The sequence below is a fragment of the Anas platyrhynchos genome, chromosome 1 (genome assembly GCF_047663525.1).
Source record: "Anas platyrhynchos isolate ZD024472 breed Pekin duck chromosome 1, IASCAAS_PekinDuck_T2T, whole genome shotgun sequence".
Taxonomy (NCBI): Eukaryota; Metazoa; Chordata; class Aves; order Anseriformes; family Anatidae; genus Anas; species Anas platyrhynchos.
The window spans coordinates 124220001-124241871 of record NC_092587.1 but is presented as its reverse complement, the minus strand read 5'-3'; the positions used below and the strand labels follow the sequence as shown (position 1 = coordinate 124241871).

The window sequence follows — 21871 nt, the reverse complement described above, 5'->3', positions numbered from 1 at the left end:
TTTTCACAGAAGTCATTCATGACACCCCAATAGCTTTCAGGGACAACAAACCACTCACAGTCACCTGGACCGATATTTATATTTACTGAACAAAAGTTGTTATTTTCTTGATGACCTGAAATTTAGAGAAAAAGAAATACACGTTATGTAAGGCTGAGCTATCAAAATAACACCATGAAAATGCAAAGTTAGTTACAGTTACTAAAACCAAACCAAAACAAAAAAACAGTTAAAAAAAAAAGTTTTACAATTTTTATTTATTTTTATATATTTACATAGATTTACATATATACTTATATAAACAGTTTAAAAACAGTTTAAGTTTTTATATGATACCTGTTGCACTGTTTAGGGGCTTCACAGTATTAAGAAATGTAATTAAGTTGTCAATGACAAGAGAATTCTGCTTTTGTTAGTTTGTGGAAAATGCAAAATTGGAATTACCAATCTTATGAAACTGGCCAACACATAAGCAACTCCCCTTTAGTAGAAATAAATGCTTCAAGATGCTAAAACCTCTATTTTGTGTTCTGTGACAGCTCTTGACAGTCAGGAGCAAAACTCCATGACTTCAGGCACTGAACAGACAAGTGGCAAGAAAATCTGTCCCAAAGAGCTTTCAAAATCAATGTAGAAATACCAGAATTTTATCTTCTTTTGACAGCTGGAAAACTGAACCATAATCCCTAATAGAATTATCTAAAGAAGTACTTCAGCACAAAGAGATTCTGAAATTTAGTCCAGATCCCACAAGTCTCAGTCCAGTGCCTGTACTGGTTTTGGCTGGGACTGAGTTAATTTTGGCTAAGCATCTGCCTGCCAATGGGAAGTAGTGAATGAATTCCTTATTTTGCTTTGCTTGTGTGCGCAGCTTTTGCTTGACCTATTAAACTGTCTTTACTCAGCCCAAGAGTTTTCTCACTTTTACCTTTGTGATTCACTTCCCCATCCAACTGGGAGGGGTGGCAGTGACAGGATGTGTGGTGCTTCGTGACCTCTGGGGGTTAACCCACAACAGTGCCCCACCACAACACTATTCATTACAGGGTCTTATTCTCAAGGCAGCCGAGAATTTAAAAAGTACAACCACCAAGCACTGCAGAAATCCATAAACTTCCACTACACGGAAATTCAGTGGTTTGCACATGCAGAACTAAGTTAAATGAGAAATTAAAAAATTCTGAATGTGTGCTATTTTATCTTGTTCAAACCTGCTAGAAAATAAGAAAAATTTGCAGTGCAGTTAACACCACAACAGTAGAACCTGTTTTTTTTTTTTGTTGTTGTTGTTGTTGTTTGTTTGTTTCTATTGCTGTTTTTCCATGCAAAGATTATACTCACCTGGTGTTCTGCTTCCTGGGACCTTCATGTACAACTGCACTGTGTTCATGCCCAGGATAGTATGACCAACATGGCTTAGAAGATTTCCTGCTGATACCACACGTACAAAAGCAGGAAGTTTTGTCAGTTCATGGAGTTGCAACTTCCACCTGCAGCAAAATAGCAAATCGACAAACTGTGAATCCCTAAAACTCTTCTAAGAGTTTGGGAAAGACAAATATTTTTAAAAAATTATTAGTGTTAGAGATGAAGGAGGAGACAACCTGTGTAACTTACCATCTTTAAAGAAGGAAGTTTACAGAATGCAATAACCTTACTTGATAGCTACAGAAATTTAGATGGCAATTTTTATTTATTTGTGAACTAGAAGACCTGGTGACCTAACCAAATCTTGTAGTTATGCAATCAGTTGCTATACCACTGGAAAATCCTGCTTGCAATTTACAGCTTGGTGTATATCTTTTCCAAGCAAACCCACAAGTTTGCTCTCCCCACACTCTAACCCAGTCAGGAAGTGTTTTTGAAATACTTCCAAGATCCCAATGATAATGACGACATGGCATTTGCTAGGAAGACTGAACACACCTTAACTTGCAAACACTATTGCTGTGACGAAGAATAAAGTTAACCGTATGCACATGCTATGGAACAGAATATTTGTATTAGTGAAAACATATCTTCAACCACAAAAATCTCCTAACTTAAGTGTGGAGCTCAGTAATGTCACCCAGGTATCTGTGTTACTCTCATGATTCCAAAATATTTCCAAATGTAATCACACATATGACAGGTTAGTTGAGGGGGAAATTTTTTTTGTAGCAAAAGCTGAGACTGCAGATCAGATGATCTTGCATCTGTCTGTGATCCTTCAAGAACTATTTAAAGTATCAAAACCAATTCCTATGAGCCTCAGGTTAGTCGTGCTTAGATTAAAGTCTCTCTCACCCAAAGCACTGCTCTCAGGGATAGTTTATTGGCAACAATTTTGTACCTACAGATGGAATTTTCTTTAGAAAAAAAAAACAATCAATATTTAAAATTTCATAACAATCTCTAAACACACATCTGTATACACAATGATATTCCAGAGAAGACGCCACAAAAGACCTATCAGCATCTTAAGCAGGCCTTATTCCTCAGTTTCCGACACTATAACATTTTCTCCTGCTATAATTACTGAAATACATCAGAATTTTTCTACTGCAGCTGGTGGGACTGACGGCCTATATGTAATAGTATATGTTTCCATACATTTCCAAGTAGAGATTGAAAAAAAAAAAAAGGACTTTCAGGGTATTTCTGATACATTCTCAAGTTTTTCTGTGCTACTTTCCTCCACTTCTTGGCTTCACAAAGATATCTCTAGTCTAAAGAATACTCTGTGTTTCCACCCGTCCCCTTTGTGTGTGTGTGTGTTTAATTCTGGGTGAGTATCATGGCTTATCTACATGCATGCATCAGTCTGTTTTTTGCTACCTATACTGAACTCTGTTCCTGGGTAGTGAAACAAGAGCTAACAGAAAATGGAAACAAGAAGAATGAGCACTGGAACAAAAGGGGATGGAGGAGAAGGGAGGAAAACAATTTAAAACATCAGAATGAAACAAGGGAATGTATTAGAAGGATTACTAGAAAGAACAGTGACTGATGGATGCTTAAAGTTGCTTACTGAAAAAATAAAGATCCTGGAAAGAAAAGTTTGAAAAAAGATTTTAAGGCAAGACAGATTCATAACAACTTTTTAATACTAAAGGTAACAATTTAATTGCAGTAATGGGGCTTCCAAATGGAATTGGGTTTATCAACAAACCAACTGACCTCTGAGAAGAATGCATTAGTTTTCCAGGAGTATCACACTGTAGAATACCACTGTGAGCAAAAGAAACTGCAATCAGACTTACTTTTTATCATCTGACAGGTCAATGTTGGTCCCAAACTTGATTGTTTTAAAAGGTCCTCTTCTCCTCCTCCCAGAGCTGTAAATACAAAAAATGTAACAGATGAATGTGAAAGTAAGAACAGTGTTTAAAAAAAAATAATCAAAAACAAACAAACAAACAAAAAGAAAAAACAGCACATAAAACCAGCTATAGAATTATCATATTAATACCACACTTACTTATCTGAAGATGTGGATTCATTATCTGAGTGGTCCTTGTGGTGACTCTTTTTCTCATTTTCCTCCTATAAAATACAATTGTGAAAATGTTTAATAATTTAAATAAATGATAACATTTAAATAACTTAAATATAAAATAAGTGTATATATAAAATATAGGCATATAAAGGTATGAAGTGATAGCCTGCTAACAGACTTAAGTACATTTGTTTCAAGATGGTCGTGCAACTTTTAAAATATTTATTTCTGGAATATTATATGAGCATTACTGTTAAAATATATAAGAACCAGTTATTAGTCAAAAACATTGAAAAAAATTCTTCATAACTAAAAATTCAGTCAAGTTCAGGCCAGGAAACAAGGAGTTTCTACACTGTAAATATTTCTGTTAGCCTATATTAGAGTGGCAAATTAATGTGTTGGTTTGCTTCATTATGCAGGTGAAAAGGAAACCAATCTAAATGAATACTGCTAACTTTTTTAGACGAGAACATTTATCTACCTTCAAAATCAAACAGGTCTCCTGACGTGAAACTAGGATGACTAATATTTATAAAATTCATTTTATAATATCCATTATACAAAGTCTTTTGAATTTTTAATAGCCATCTGCTATTTTAGCACTGCAGTACTTGGACCATGACTACTGGAAAAAGTCTAACTAATATTAAATGATGTAATTTTATCTTTTTAGCAGAGAGGGCTCAAAATCCTATTCTAAAACCTTCTTTTTTCACAACTAGATGGACAAAGAAGGTGAAAGAGTAAGATGAAAAGTAGGAAAGAACTGCCTGGATGCTTTCCAAAGATCTTTGTCTCTGAATGGGATTGTTGTTAAGTCTCAAAGTGCCCTATGTACCTGAGAAAGTCTTATTCATCCTTTGAATGAAGGACAAAGAGAAACAAAAAGGAACCTAGTGATGATGGATTTATGAAATCCTGAAAGACATGTTAGAAAAGCAATGTAATAGTTGTTAGAGGGAAAAAAAAGAAGGTCACTTAAGGCAAGCCAACATGATTGTGTCAGTAGAAAGAAGAAACATGGCTTTCATTTGAACACTACAAAAGTCACCTAAGGACAGGACAAAGCAGTGTTAGGCAAAAGAAGCACATGCACTTAGAACAACGTCGTTTTGATTTCCAAAGGAAAAATGAAAAATTGTCATTATGAAAATTATTTTACATGCTATATTTTTACTCCCAATTTCTAACAGAAAAAATAAACAACAACCACCACAACACCAGAAAATACTGCAGTCGCTTCTTGGTGCCAAATCAAAGCTGAGACTTTCCCGCTGACAAGCTCGTACATAACCAATTACATACTTTATTAAACGTACTTTTCTGTAACATTATACATATGCCATGTTCTCCAGCTCCTCAGAACTGATGCTCAAGAATACAACGCTGGTACAAATCTTCACAGAAAATCCCATGCAAGTCCCAAGCTAGGCCAATCTACACACTCTTAATGATTTCAGTGCTCTCCACCTCCCAGTAGTATTCCTTTGCCTTTTCCTCATCCTATACCAGTCTCACTCAAATTGTAATTACCTTGCCTTTTCTTTTCTTCAACCACAGATTCATTTTTTTGCTTTAAATCCTTTCCTCAAACTCATGAAATTTGAACTGAGAATTTCTCTTTTTCCCTTTATGAAACCATTGTTGTTTTAGTATAACAGCAGTGAAAACTGCAACCAACAACTGATTCCCTGTGTTTTCCCAATTATCTAATCAACAACTGGTCAATAATACCTTTTCTTTTGTATCACCTTACCCTAATCTTTTCACAACACTCAATAACATACGCCTTAGATGAATGCCCACAGCTAATTACAAGGATGCACTCACTACTTCAACAAAAATATTGAAAATTAGTATCAATAAAGTATAATGTATGTCAACTTCTATACTAAACAGAAAATGTTATGTTTGGAGCCCAGCTGTAACAAATACGCAAAGCAGACACTCTGAGGGGGGGAAATGTTAATACAGTATTTTAAACCATTTTGCTGAAAGAGAAGTATGAGCATAGATTAATTAAGCATGCTATGAAGAAGTAAGAAATATCATTTCAAAGCGTGTGTGAAATTAGAAGCAATACAAATAAGAAAACTGTCTGAAGTTCTATGCGTTTTAATATGCATTTTGACATCACTATACAAAAGCTGAAAGGTAACAAGCTTTTACAACATGTAACAGCCAGGAGCTTTACATTAAGAAAATTAAGTCTACATTAAGAACCTGGTGGGAACAAACACCCTAAACACCGTTTGACTGTCTATTCATAATGGAATTTGTAAAATTATTTGTGCTCTTCATGTTGACGGGAATGCCTCTGTTTCCTTAGAACTAGTGCATTTTTTCCCAATAGCCATTACTAATACAATTTGGTTCCAGAGTTAGTACACAGTTTTTAAGTTCTAACTTGAACAATGGACTCACCCTTAAAGACTCCTGGAACGAAGAGGCCTGGTACTGTGCATATTTAGCAATTGTTGTATGAGATCTACTGCTTTCACAACGCCATATTTTCTTTGTTCCAGTGGGGTCCCAGTTTTCATCTGCTGGCTGCAGTAGTTGTGTCCTCACTTCTACTATGTGTTCATTATTTGCTTCTACCAATGTCTTAGTAGAGAAGAGTCCTAAATCTAATAAATAATAGAATTCACAAATGATAGTTAAAATATTACAAAAGTTCCAGGAATATAAGATATTAATACATAACATTATCTAAAGGATTAATCTAAAACATATTTTTCCCTCAGCCTTCAAAATACAGCCCCCCGTATCTTAAAAATTAACACTTCTGATAACACTCAAAAAGCTTTTCTGCACAACAGGAACTTGGCAGCTACTATAGTATGAGCTATATTCCAGCATCTGTAAGATGTATATTCCAAGAAAAATCTATAAACATGGATAAATCTATTACCAATGAAGTATTTTTCAGACAACTAGAGCTCTATGAATGTACTTCCATTATGTAACCCACTTCCTACTAGCAATGACAGTTTTTCAAGGTACAAAGTTCAAAATATTGTACACAGTGAGATCACTAAATCTAAGCACAAAGACACATAGCCAGAGCTTCCATAAGAAAAAAGACCATCTGTAAGCCCCCAAGCCCACAGCTCAGTTCTTCTCCATGATCAACAAAATCTGCTGGAATTTTTTTTTCAGAGATGATCTAGGTTAGAAACAGTAGTGAGCTAAGTGACAACACATTACCCTAATTAATTGAAATACAAAAGTAATATAGTATTATAAAAAAATTCCACTTTTAAGAACTGAGAAACTTTAAACTTTTTGTTTAAATGCATACATTTTTCAAAGAAAAAGAAACCAAAGTAAAGTTACCTAATTTAAGCGCTCCAGCAAGGCCACGTATTACAGTAACAGGGTTGTTTGGATTTGTACAAAATTGATGTAAAGGTGGAAAGAAAGCATCTCGTTTATTTTCCAACTGTAAAATCATAATGGAATATTAGATGTCAGATGAATTTAGACTCCTTGTTTGTAAAATAAGAAAGAGTAATAAAAAATGAGAAACAACAAAAAGATGGGAATTTTAACCATTTCCCTGCACTGAGGGGATTGAACAGCAACACCATACAACCATTTCCATGTTATAAACTGGGTTCACTCCATCTGAAATTAATTAATTATTGTAATTTATTTCTTGGCATGAATTATTCTCAGGTTGCTTCAGCTTTTGCAACTCAGGTTTCCTGCAGTTTACTTCTTTATCTGACGGTAGCCTTGTCAATTCTCTGAACCTGCAGAATTCTCTGAAGAGCAGGATAATATACTAGCATTCTTTTCAGAAGTCAAAAAAGCTAATCCTACAGATAATGTACACGAGAAACAGTATAATTAAAAAGAGTACTCTCAGAGTATATCTCACATTAACTAGAAAAATAGATTTGGTTTTCCTATGCTTTTGCACATCTATGACTTCAATTTTATGCTATAGTTTCACCTTACTTTTATTTTTAATTGCTTTGAACCTTTTAAAATCCTGCAGACTGTGAACAAAATACCAATGATACTGTAGACAGAGACAGCTTAGATGCCGAAAACATCTCTTTCAATAAACAAAACACAATACAGGTTTCCCAAATACTGGCACATCTATCCAGTATGCTGCAGCATGGGGATTTACCAGCTTTGCAGAGAGCCGATGAAGCTGTGATGGACTCGTAATTGGGTAGATTAATTCAGGTGCAACACTTTGAACACAGCACTATTGCTTCCATCCTAATCTAGTGCTTAGGCTGACTGCTTGTATAGTATCACACCAAGCTGCCAAGTGCTGCTGGTCCTAAAGTTCATCTGAATAAAGCCAGCCTGAGGTTTTTACATTAGCTGTATGGATATACTGTAATTTACTCTTCCATTATAAAGGAAGTTGGCTACAGTACTTCATAAAGCTATTACAGAACTTTGTTTCCAGAACAGAACTTTAAATGGTTGCATAAGAAAAAAAAAAAAAAACAAAAAAAAAAAACTACCTACCTAACAGGAAACTTTTTGTAGGCCCCTTCCAACTGAACTATTCTATTAACAAAATTTGTCTTTTCCTAATTATGACATTTTCTTGTTACCATCACCTCAACATTTGTTAATTTTCCTTAGTATATTTTGAAGTAGACTGTTCAGAAAGTTCAGTTTTATTATTTGATCATTCATCACTTTAACTGTCACTTGCAAAAAAAGTTCATCTTAAATGAACTTAAATGAAAAGCTTTGTATCCGCTGAACCATTTTGCTTATTCCACCAATATTTTAAGTATTAAAACATAAACTCCAAATTTTTCAAGTTGTTTTTCCCCTTCTTCACTGATCTGCTGAAATTCTTAATTTACAACTATTTTAATAGTCAAACCCTGTCTCAAAATTCTCTTTAAGTTTAGCATTTTTACTGCTTATATACTAGCTGGAAGAGCAGTGTATCTAAGTAATTAAAAAAGACAGTCAGCAGTGTACTTCTACCATCAGGTTTACTTACATAAATACTAGGTGTAGGTGGATTCAGCTTGTCCTTTGGCAAGGGAGGGTATGGTGGAGGCGGTGGTCGTGGAGGTGGGCATTTATCCAATAGAATACTACTGTTAGATAAGCCATTTTTACCCAGATTCCTAAAAGGAAAGAAGAGCTGCCTCTGTCAATACTTGGTAAACACAATAAAAACACATTAGTGTCATCTCTTCTGCAAAATATTGACATACAAGGAGAAACTAATTCAAGATGCAAATAAAGCTCATATATATATTAATCAAGAATGCTCACTGTGTAGATGGATGTTGTTCAATATCATTCCCATTTTGCACCCAAATCCGAAACACCATCACTATTAGTTAAAAAGAAAGCCAATTTAAATAAAAACATAACTCACTTGACTAAATGTAACACAGAAAGCACGTTTCAACTAGAAGCAGAAGATCCTCACAGGGCTGGCACTGGCCAGGGGATGCAGAATGCACAGCAACTGAGATAATGCAGCCTGCTAATACTGTACGTAGCTCTGTGACAGAGCAGTGAAATGATAACGCCTTTGAGCCTTACACTGCTGGAGTCCCCCAAAAAATAAAGCAGAGCATCTAACAACAAATACAGAAGACTAACAACACTAAATTAAACAACCACCTACCTGCCCCTCCCTGATTTACACATTTGGAAGCCAGAAGGAACCACTGTTACTTCATCTTACTGCTTGAGCGACACAGGGAAGAACAAACCTGGTTAAGTTGCTGTTTCAACACCTGTACTTGTACGTGGATCAGGACCTTACTTGGTATAATTGCTAACCTTTCTCTATAGGTTTTTAGACATGGATAGCCCCCTGTATGCACTTAAACTTCTAGAATGAATGACTTTCGGTGCTGCAAATGAATGTAGACTAAGAACACACAATTTTCAGTTAGTATCAGCAGGAATTCATTAACTAAGTCATCCCTTATTTATGATTTTTTTTTTTTTTTTGTTATAAATGACTGAACTATTTTAAAATTCTTCCAACCAGTATTCAAATCTTTCTTCCAACCTCACTTGATTTGCCAGCTACTGTTCTTTCAACCTCTCAGCGCTTCACAAAATAGGGTATTTCTAATGCATAATTTAGTCATTTATCCTCATAAAACTCACTGGCTACAAAAACGTTGTTCTGGTAATGAAGGTTCTTCATCAGAAAACACAGCTGACGCAGCATTAGATGAAACTCCTCGCAATAAAGCTTGTCACAAACATCGAAACTGTGATAATAGCGCTGAGAAACATCCTAGAGGTTAATGCTGGCGTGTATGATTTCAAATCAAGCTACCAAAAACAATGGCTGTTGGACTTTGGGCTTAAGATCAGAACAGACTGACTGTTAAAACAAACACTTAAAAGTAAAAAAGCAAACATCTCACCCACCTCAGGCTGCAGCAAAGACGAGCATCCCAAGAAACTGGTGCTCATCATGACAAGCAACAATTCAAAACTTCTGCCAGATTTCTATCTCACACACTTCTATCCTCTGACAGAAGATCAGAGCAATACAGACAAAGACAGACTTAACAACAGTCTCCAAAGAAGGCCTGTCAAAATACCAAACACAGCTTATTCCTTGTGCTAGGTGAGTCCAATGCCAAAATAGATTGCAACCTCAAAGAAACTGCAAGAGCAATGCAGACGCTCTGATGAAGCATCATCCAACTTGATACAAGCTCACTGACCTATGCCTGATGTCTGAGGTAGTTCTTGTGAAGATGCTACTGCCTCCCCACCAACAAAATCACCCAGAAAACAACTTAGAAACATGGCAATATAAAATCACCTCTACCCAAAGAAACTTATCGACCACGGCTGCGTGAGTCTGAGAATCACGAATATACGCACAAGGTTAAACCAGAATAACTAGTTGCTTCTAAACCTGTTTTTTAATCTTTGCATTATCAAACTAAACAACAAAACCAGGAAAAGCAAATCCACAGCATTAAAATCCAACAGAATGATGGAAAAAAAATTGTTTAAATTGAACAACAGTTCTCAGGAACTTTCTGATGTGAGGAGGACCAAACCTGAAGAAAAACGAGAGTGCTCAAAACTGGTGTGATTTAAGCTTCTGGAGGCACAGAAAGTTAATTAACCCAGAGCAAAAACTCAATAAAGCCAGGGTATGTGGGGTCTTCAGAGAAGAGAGACGTGAGAGAGAGGAAAAAGTGCTGAATGGAGGAATTACACATTTGAAAAGGCAAAAGAGATACAGAAGAAACCAGACAGTAGTACAAATTGAAAAAAAAATAAAAATCAGGTGAACAGAGGTATCTCAAAATCAATACTTTAAGCTAATACTACAGCAAGTGACTCTGAAGTTTGCTATTAAGTTACTAAAACCCTGTATGGAAATTTCAAGAGGAAAAGGGCCAAAGAAAAAAAGCCAAGACAGGAAAACACCTGTAATTCAAGGGGCACAGGATGCAGATGGGCAGAATCTTTGAAGCTGTCTTTAGCAGACCAGTTTCACCATTCTTTTTTTGACCATCAATCACAGTAACTTACTATTAATAGCAATACAGGAGAACTATTAAAGCATTATCCAGTGTGCAAAACAGAGCGATGGAAATTACTAAAACAAACAAACAAACCTCCCCAGAAATACTAAGTAAGACTTGAGAGTGGCACCTGAAAGGGAATAGTCTGGCTATTTGCTGAGCATCTCCAGCGATGAAAATAGAGAACCGCAGCCAGTCCAGTGAAAGGTCCTTTTTGACCACAGCAACTGTAAAGAAAATCTCACACCTCTCTGTCACAAGAGCTTATTTTTGTGACAGGATTTCGTATGGGCTGAATGAGGCAGCAGATGCAATGCTTAATTAAAACCAAGCCTGATTTAGGCCCGAAGAAATTATATGTCCAAGTAGTTGCCTACAATGCCATGATGAATTGTGGAAGAATGACTAGAAGGACAGGTTTCATTCATTCACTCAAACTGGCTTTTCACAGGCTGTAGGGGCTGCCGAACACTCCCTCGGACCCACGGAAGCCCAGAGAAGCTGTCAGCCTGGCCAAGGCAAGGAGAGAGGCAGGGCCGTGACCGACCCACAGCACTGCCTGTAGCCCAGGCTGCAGCTCCCAGCTCACTCCCATTTACTTGACAGGAAAAAGCAACAAGTTGTGGAACTGCTCCACCCCACGGACCAAACTCGAATTATGTCATTTATGAACGACACCAACAGCAGCAGATGGAATAGGTGGCCGGACTGTAGGTGATTAACTGACCTCTTGAATAAACAACCACCAGAGCCACTTTCCCACAAGCACAGGGTGACCCAGTCTCCTCCACAGCAGTCCATCAACGACACTCAACTACACCGAGAATATTCTCAAGTTAGCATGATAGTACTTATTTTCCATGAACCAGGACTCATTATCATCAATCCTTTCAATTTCTTTAACGAATCACCTCAGTGACTTTATCACTTCCCTCAGGCCTCACGTCAGACCACCAGCATCACATTTACAGGCCTCAGCCTGTTTATTCCCCTGGAAGTAGGCAGTCCCATAGCATTTTTCAAGTCCTCTGCAACTTTCTTCGTTTTCCCAGAACTACCAAAACCCAAACACACGATCAACAACAGCTCTCCGACCTGCTCTTCCACAGCTCACGGCCATCTGTTATCCAGGCCTCCGACTTAAAAACACCAAATTCAAGTCTGAGTACTGTTCAGTGTCCTCCTTGATTACTGTGAGAACAGAGAGCGCCTTATCGTACACCCCACGATGTGAACGTGCTATCTGCCTTTTTCCCAAGCACAGAACAAAAATATTTATTGAGCTCTTTTGCCTCTGTATTGACTATCCTAAGAGCTCTGTGCAGTCATATTAAGCCTTCATGTTTTTTTGTGTGCTTATCCTATTTCATTCCTGGCTATAGTTTTCTTCTGCCCAGCTTTGTTTCTGTTACGAGTTTTCATGAACTTCTAGCTCCAGTGCTTTTGAAACATTTGCCCCTTTTCTTTTAAACGCCTGATTGCGACTTTTTGAGGGCAGTGAAAAAGTTGCTATACGATTTCCAGCTATCCATACATTTGCATTTTAGGTACCTTTTATAGGCCAAACAGAGCCTACGTTGCAATCATTCGCACTTAAGCAGTTATTTTTGTTGTGAAGTCAGACTAAGTGAATTATTATTTGAGGATTAGCTGCCTGAGAATTAACAGGGTTTTACCGCTCAGGAGATTATAGTTATTCTGAAGAACAAAATTAATACCCTTTCTTTCCCACATAAAAATCACATTTAACATGAATGTAAGGAACCGTGGGTTTACGTGATACTCTATCTTAAATCCATCAGAATTACCCAATCTACAGAGAACGAACAAAATGTCTTAAAAACGTGCTTGCAGAAGCACGTGAAGCACTGGGATGCACGGTACTTATTTGACCCAGTCCCGATTCAAAACAGAAATACTCAGTCTTCCTTAACAATTAGTGGATGCAATTAATTTCTTTCGTAGTGCAAGTTATTACAAAAGCAGGGGAAAATGGCTGTCGAGACTCCTCACGCTGGGCAGGAGGTGGTTATTCAGTGCCTAGTGCTGGCTCTCCCAGGCTCATCTCCTCAGGCTCCTTCTGTAGCTGGTAGAAAGAGATGCACTCTCAAAGGGCAATTCAAAGAAGTTAAGCCAAGCTTACATTATGCTTAAATGCAAGTAATGCCAGATAATTATACAACCTGTTTATAATGCAGTTCTCTACTTTAGCCTTTCACAACCAGGTACGAGCTGGCAATACTCCCAGAGATCTTTCAAACCTACAGAAAATCCTACAATATAATTGCGGATTTGCTCATTATGCAAATGTATTTCTAATCATTTTTGAATTCTGTTCTGGTTTTGACCTCACTACTATAGCTTGGCAGAGAACTTCATAGGTTAATTATATGTTATGTAAGAAATAAGTGTTCCTTTTTTCTTTCTTTTTTTTTTTTTTAATGACTTATATCTTTCCATTCTATTTCATTTGATAATCACCTTCTTCTTAGGGTATTAAAATAAGACAAACAAGCACATTAATGACTTATGTAAGAAGAGCATTATAAGGAGTGGTACGAAACTTTCTCTTACTCTCAGCATTCTCCCTCTGTAAAGGTAACAGCAAAGTAAGTACAGATCTTTCCTACTTTTTTTTTTTTACTGACAGATATTTCTGCTGCCCATCTGCAGACAAAACTGAATGCATTACTCTAAGCAGGCATTAGACAATGAAATCCCAACATTTGACATTTTGATTTTGAAACTTTTGCTACAGTGAAGGTGACTTGCCAGAAGTAAGGTGGCTTTACAGCAACTCAACAATTTGCCTTCAAGCCAAACTAGCCTTTTGCATACAGACAAAAACCTCTTTCCGTAAGTCAGGAGCTGCTTTTGTTTTTAAGAGCAAAACACAAGCTGAATCAGGCTCCTGCTCTACATTCCCCTCAAATAGAGTTGGGCTCTCTGGCTCTGGATTGCAGAGTTCCCAGCCCAGTGATTCACTCACTGCCTTCTCGCAGCAGATCTGATCACCAAGCAGCCCTTCAGAAACATCCCCCTGAGGCTGTTTCTGCCACAGGCTTCAACACAGAGCCCACTGAGCTATGAGGTGTCAGCCCACTTCAGCCTCCAGACTACTTTTTCCACTCCTCCTCATGACTCTGATTTCCTGTGCTTCTTTACGTGCTGGCCAGTCACCAGCCCCTTTTTTGGACTGGTTTTGCCCAGACTATCTCCTGCTTGCCAACCTATACTCTTATCCTTTTAATACATCCTTCCAGAGGCAGCTCATCTCTGCTGGTCTCCTGTGTCACTTCCTTTTCTCCATGGAATGCTCTCTCCCCTTTCTCGCTACACACCAAGCGAAAAAAACTACAAGGAGCGTGTCAGTCCCTTTTAATATGCATTACCATCAAGCCTACACCTCTCATCTGCCTCCCCCAATAAACCAAACCAGTAAAGCTTTCAAATTCAGGAATGCCTGCGAGTTTCACAATTAGGCTTTCTGTACGCTACAATAAAAGTGACCACACTAACTTTCAGCTGCCACGAGGCTGCCCAATTACTCAGCCTGGCTGGTTGTGAATTTTTTGAAGGCTTCTTACACTGACTCTCAACAATTATCAAACAAAAGTTTTTTTCTGGAGCTTTGCGAGCTCTATTCAGGCTGTGAATGTGCTTTTATAAATAACGATAAAAAGTAACAACTAGGCTATTTCTTTTACGAGAAGCAAAACAAGGCAAATCAGGACCTTTTTTATGCTGCTTAAGGGAGGGACTCGACCTCTCATCAGCTTCAGAGGCAGTAAACGATGGAGCGTCTTAATTTGAGATGGATACTGCATTTTTCACATTACTCCTGCAAGATGCTAATGAGATGAACCAGCTGAAACACAGAGCTGGAGATCAGCTGGTTTCACTTCAGTACAAATAAACAGCTCAAGTTTTAAATCTCCAGTCTTGTGACAACATTTCATTAATTCTCCTTTCAAAAAGACTGCTTGTGGGAAAAAGATACTTAAATCTCTCAGAGTACGGAAAAGAGGTTTTGATAACAGTCTTTTAAAGGAGCCCAGACACGCAGCTCGACAAGGCAGCACGCTCTCCATCTTTTTCCCCCATGTCTTAACAACTGGCTTATCTAATAACAAACAGAACATTTATTCCTAGCAAATTCTCTTCTTTTAGTCACAACAGATTTTCACTTATGCTCAAAATTACTTGGTCTTTTCCATGACCCCTTCTCAATGGGCGATTTTCTCTAAGAATCTAAGGAAGGATAATTAATTTAATAGTACGCTCTTATCTGTGATTTTGCTCAGAGGCTTAAAGAAATTTGGTTTACTATACAGACGGTTTACTACTCGAAACATAATAATTTAGTTGTTTTATAACCACTTTAAAATTTACTGTTGCAATCAGTTTTATTGGCAGGGAAGACCAAGCGAATTACACGTACAGTTCTCAGAATCACCTCCTCGGTTCGCTTTCATCTGTACAATCCAACATTTGTTACCCCGCTATTCTCCAGGATAGCATCCAAATGAGATTTGCATGTTTTAGCCAACAGCTCAGCTGCTGCGTTTCTAAATTCCTCGCAACTTTTCAGCGAACATCAGCTAGTCCTTCAGGGGAAGCTCCACTTAGAGAAGCTTCAATAGCTACTCCAGCACCTTCCGTTTGACCCCTTCTCCGTCTCCTAAATAACCTCAGCTCACCACATGAATAGAATGGGCCTCTGTTAAATATTTCCTCAACATCCTCACTGAGGAAGATGGACATAAAGAAACTTTTAAGCCTCTGGATGATCTTGCCCTACTTAAGCACTTACTTCAGTCTATGAGGAAACAAAACCTTTACCAAGTCTGCTCTTACAAAACAGACAACCTATTCAGATACAATTGAAAAAGAATCAAATGGAGTTGCCTGTTTGGCACGTGTTTTGCATTTTATGATACAAAGGATCTCTATCCATCCAATGGCTTTGCTAGCACAATTTTTTCAGAAAGCACTTACTTACATAAAACAAAATTACAATCTCCTAACGCTTATTTTTTGCCTGCCTGCTTCTATTTTTATTTCAATTTACGTTTTCTGAACCCCTTTTCTAATAATTGCTTTTGCCTTTAAAAGGAAACAGCTTTCCTATCTCTGATGTTCCTTTGTTTTTAAAGAACAAGCAAAATCCTAGCAATATTAACAAACAAGTCAGTTTTTAGTGGATGGTATTACAGTGCTGCTTTCTATGAAATCCCTCCTGCGAGATAAGAAATTTCATTATATTGCAGCATGCTATCATGTAGCAGGTCAAATATATTTACATTGCGAATCAACTCTTGTGCATTACTTAATCCCAAACTGCTAATAATTTCAGGTCATTTGTGCTTTAGACACACAAACCTGTAGGGTTCTCTTCGATAAGACTTTTTTTAAACTTGTAAGCATTTGAAAAAAGATTATGTAAGAAATCGACCTCTGATGACTTTTAATGTGACTTGCACGTAATATTAAATACTCTGGCTTGGAAATAAGTATATATATTAAACTGAGCCAAATACAGAACAATGAAGAAAACAAAAATTAATACAGAACGCCGGCTATAAAGAAAAGCAAGTTACATCCACCTGTTCCCACCTGCCAAAATGTGTTTTCCCCTTTGATATTACCATCAGGAAAACAGAGCAACAGACTATATCAAGGAACTATTTTCAGAAAGCAAAAAGAACATGCCAGAAGATAACAGAAAATAGTTATCCACATCAGTAATGAAGCCAGAATGTCTTTTTGATCATATCACTTGAAACAAGGGAATATGATCAACAACTGGCAAATATGAATACATCTAAGGCCCCGTCCACTGTAGCTGATATTTAAGAAGTACTACTATGGTTTACCTCCCCTTCTCCCTGTGCTTTAAGTTTATTATAGCACAGTTCTTGTTGTTGTTATTTTTGTTTGTTTTAAATTAAAAAAAAATATATTTTCAGGTCTTCTATTGTGGATAAATTTTCTGCAACTTTTACAGGAATTTTAAAAATCACATTTTATGGTCTCAAATTCAATTTTGTACCTCAAGATACAACTTGGAGAGACAGTACCTAAATGTAATCATCACTACATGAAGTACTTTCAACTCTTCACTTACTCCTTACATTACACCGAGTTTAAACAAGGGTTAATATGCTGCAATTAATTTCTTAGTATCCAGTATGTTACTATATAAACATTTTTTATTCCATTGTGTCTACAAAGTTTCCATATTTAATAAGTAAAGGATTTTGTGCTGAAAGCCCTGGTTAAGTGTTCTCCCCTCCAGAAGTTTCTCCCTGTGTCAGTCATGCACAGAGCACCTATGGCAAGGGTGTTCTCACCAGAGCTCTGCTCCCAAGCCATCACTGTGCATGCATGTCCTCAAACACCAACACGTTTGAAAAGAAAGCAAAGGCTGATCAACCATTTGGTATGTGGCTGGGATAGCCTTGCTCACAAATTGAAAAACAAATAGATATGGGTGACAGGAAAACAAAGTTGTTATACATTATATTATATAGTAGTTATGTTTATAGAGTTACCATTTCCAGATACAGATACAGTCAGTAGTCCAAGCCCATGCGGAAACATTTCTTGATCTCTAAGTTACTGAAAAAGTCTGCCCTCAACTTTTTGCCAACGCTCATCTTTCTCGGCAGCTGTTAGCTGTGCATGTAAGCCTTCTGCCTTGCTGAATGAAGGTGCAGACAGGCTGAAGAGGGAGCTCTGAATCTCTCCTCAGTAAGCGCAGTGACAAGCAAAAGGCGCACCGCATCTCCCACTCCTGAGCTGCCTGCGAACTTGACAGGCCAAAGCACTGGCATAGTATGTCCCTTGAAAAATGATGATTACATGAGCCTCGGAAAAAATACGGATTTAAAGAACCCAAGTGAAATCGTGTAGGAAAAGACATGAGACCTGACCCCCACAGAGGTTAACAAGTATTTTTCAAAGGGTCAGTATTTCAGAATCTGGGTCCCTGAATATTGTTAGAAACTTTCATGAACGTTTTAAAACAGAACTCATGTTCATCCTTGTGAATAAAAGAAAGCCATTCGACCATGCAAGATGTCAACAAAAGTCTCCTTGACACGCAGATTCATGGCTATAGGCGCTGTCCACATTTAAAACTGCCCTAAAATCCTGCTTTAGCACCAAGTTGAAATCTCCAAGCCTGTTACCAGCCCTCAGTGGTCAGATGTGCCCTGTTTCTCCTCAGGCAGCAGCCTCCAGGCCCTGAGCGTCACCGCGCCTCCGGCCCTGCACCCACATGGAGCCTGGCCCCTGCCTCCGAGACCCTCACACCACAGTTACTGACACCCCACGGACTACTATGGCTAGCGATGAGAGCAAAAAAGGACAGGCACTGAAAGCTGCTTTAGGATTTTTGTAGTAAAAAAAAGCTTTTTGCCGCTCAACACCAACCACAAACCTCACCAATGAGGCGCTTGAGAAGCGGCGTACTACAGCAACCCGAACACACCACTGGGCTGCACAAATACACTTCCCATTACTCTCTCCAAAAGGGCTGCACACAAATTTCTGCTAAGCAGATTTGGAAGAGACACACCAGCTACTCTTCAAGAAAGAACTTTATGTCTCCAACAGTTTCTGTTAGGGTAAGTGTAACGCAAATGCACACGAACACCAGACACTGAAGCTATTTTTATACCGCTACAAGCAAGAACATATACATGGTCCCAATTTAAAAAGCTTTTAAACTCCTCGTTTTTATGAATGTGACAGATGTAGACAAGTCACTTGAAAATGAACATTACAGTATAAGACTTAGTATTTGAAAGACAATGAAATAAGCTTCCCACAGTTTTTTTTTTCTTCTGTCTTTCCTAGGTAATTTTAAGCTGTTAGTTAGTCAATATGAAACCTTTAACTTAGGACTTTGATTAACAGCAGGTACTTAAAATGCCTTAGATCGTGGAGCTACTTAACTAACCAAAAATATTCTGACTATGGCAAAGAAAACCCCACTGTAACAGATGGGTCTGAATTTACAGCCATTGTAATCCACACCTACAGATACAGCTCTGGTCACTGAGTACAGCAACACCAAGTTGTAAAATGTTGTGAAGTATTTTCTATTATTTAGTTCAATTTCTTACCATTATAAATACTTTATCTGGGTAATAGATATCTACATGTATGGAGTGCTATACTGTGATCAATATAATTCATCAAATCCCAGCACATTAGAGACTGGTAACTCTCACAATCATGAATGGATGCAACTTTTTTGCATTTAACTCATTTATGTGGATGCAGTGAAAAAAAAAGGTTATAAACATTTTTATCATTTCTATAACAACAAAAAGGTTGCTCAAAAGCACCACAATCAATTTGCTATATAACTCCAGACTAAACATTTTGGCATAAAATGTATTGAGATGGTAAAAATTTCAACAAGAATTCCAACAACAGAAAAACACAGATAACATTTCAACTAAAAGACTGTAAGCACAGTTAAGTACGGGAAACGGCAGTGAGTGCAATCCATAACATTCAGTAACCACCTGCTTACAATTTAAGGGACTTCCATGAACTGTACAGACATCTTATACAACTTCTTCCACAAATGGCATCAAATATAAGACACAGCTACAGACATCACGTATCCTAAATGGTCAATTCAATTTCTTAGTATTTTGGATTTCAAATAAAATTATTCCGAGGAAGGGAAATCTCTCCTAACACTACCTTAGGACTTTGCTATAGTCTACATAAGAAAGAATGTCAACAGCAAGCACAATGTGTGAATTTGCAAAAGTATTTCATTATCTGTCAGAATTCCTGCTAGCCTGTGTAAGTGTGAAGTCACCCTGCTTTTGAAGGAAAATAAATTACTTTCAGTAAGCTTCGTCTGAACCATACACAGTAAACTTTAAAATGGAATAAACTATCTTATGTTTAATGTATATTAAGACTGATACCATGGTGCATCAATACAGGATAGTTAAATATAGTAAACCCAGAATTTACAGTGAATTAGTCTTCCTGATTTTGCAGTGTGTAACACCATCAAGCTGTCTGCTTCTGAGAAGAGCTGACATTTCAAACTTGTCCATGTAACCAACACGTTACACTTCTGCCCACTAGCACACTCATATCCCACAGGTACTCCAACACGCCCACATACTCCAAAGGTTCATAAATAAACCTCTTTTAAGTAAAGACCGAAGTGGTATAGATGGCTGCCAGTTTTAATGGAAAATGAAGCCAGCCACTGAAATGCTTTTCCATTTTCAGCAGGTGCGTTTGAAATCTTTACACTTCCAACACTGTCCATGAAAAACTTCTTCAATACTTTAAGATGTTTAAGGATCTTGTTCTGATAAAATTTGTCCAGTGATAGCAGACTGCAGCAGTGTCTCACCAACAACCCACACACAGAACCGAAATTATGCAAACTTTACAGATGCTTTTTTATTGCTTTTCCTCTGGAAGAAAGGGGGAGCCCCACTGACATTTTTGGTGATTTAACAATACCGAGGTAAGAAATAAAGAGCAATTTCAAGGCTTGAAATCTGGTGCTTCTGCTACTCTGCTTTTTGGTAAGCCAGACCTAGGAAACCACTGCGAGCGCTAAGAAGTACGCTGAAGTTGAGTACTTGGAGATAAAATGATCCTAACCATTCCAGTGCTAACGTGTCTGTCAAGATGATGAGACTTTGGCATCAGAGATGGACGCTGGCAGACTCAGCCACAGCAGTTTAAGATATCACAGCCCTTGGGTCTGCCAGCCTCCTCTGCCAGAGGCTACTGGCTCCTGCATAGGCGGCACAAACTGCTGCATTTCTATACCGCAATCACTGCCTGATGTCCTTGCCCGAGGACACTGCTAGGAAGTATCATCTCGAACTTCCACAGCCCAGTCTGCCGCACTGTGCGCCATCCCCCAATCCCAGCAACGACAGCCCCAGGGAAAAGGCCATACAGTTTGCAGTCCTTTCCAGGCTTCCTCATGGCTGGCTTCGCTTTTCACTTTTTCATTAAGCATCTGATGTAAAACAATCATGTTTACTGACTAAAGATAATAAGTGACAGTGACACACCTGCTAATCAGCTGGAACATAAGATGGACTAAGACTTACACCTCTGAAGAGTCGAAACGATCCACATGGTATTACAACAGACAAAAAGGTAGCTGAAAGACTGCGCTTTTACAGCAAAAACCATCACGTGAACAGCTCCTATACTTGAACTACAGGGACCGAAACCACCACTAGCAAAAAAAAGCACCACTGTTACAGAACTGGGAGGACAAGCTGACACACCAGATGGCTGTGTGACCACTCAGAGGAACACCACCAGGCTGGAGAAATGGGACATCGGGAATCCCACGAATTTCAGCAAAGGAAAAGCCAAGTCCCACACCAGGAGAATAACCCCATGTGCCAGTACGTACAAAAACCAACCAACCAGTTCAAGGGCTGCCAAACAGTGCAACAGCTTGCGCAGACAGGTTGTTGAGTTCTTCCAAGGATGAAGACTCCACAGCTATCTGGACGTGGTCCTGGGTGACCTTCCCTATTGATCCTGATGTAAGCTGAGAGGTTGGATTGGACTCCACTGCCCAGTCTCCCACTTCAACTTATCCAGGCTTATTTGTACCAAGATTTTTAAAGAGCTTAATACCAGCACTGAACATGAATTTTGAAATTACTTATTTTGTCACTTTTTTTTTTTTTCAAGCAGTCATAATTTCCAACCTCTATCTACATTGCAGCTGTTGCTTCCTATGTAAGAAGTGCTTGTACTACACCTATAAACTGTTAGCAAAACACAACTAGTTAATGAGTAAAATAAAAAAAAAAAAATCCAAACAATTGATTTGCATCTTATAGGA

At 38.0% G+C, this 21871-nt stretch overlaps 1 protein-coding gene across 21 annotated transcripts in view; it reads right to left on the bottom strand.

Moving 5' to 3' along the window:
• The window catches only part of KDM6A (lysine demethylase 6A), a 152342-nt gene that overhangs the window by 14355 nt on the left and 116116 nt on the right, over window positions 1–21871 (bottom strand). For all 21 annotated transcript variants that reach the window (XR_011804999.1, XM_072028009.1, XM_072028018.1 and 18 more), the window contains 7 exons: window positions 8472–8601; window positions 6821–6926; window positions 5906–6111; window positions 3461–3525; window positions 3243–3317; window positions 1342–1490; window positions 1–115 (listed from right to left, as the gene is read on the bottom strand). Coding sequence is in view for 20 of the 21 variants with exons in the window: in XM_072028009.1 (XP_071884110.1) it covers window positions 1–115; window positions 1342–1490; window positions 3243–3317; window positions 3461–3525; window positions 5906–6111; window positions 6821–6926; window positions 8472–8601 (846 nt within the window). In the remaining variant the exon portion in view is untranslated. The remainder of the gene's footprint in view (window positions 116–1341; window positions 1491–3242; window positions 3318–3460; window positions 3526–5905; window positions 6112–6820; window positions 6927–8471; window positions 8602–21871) is intronic.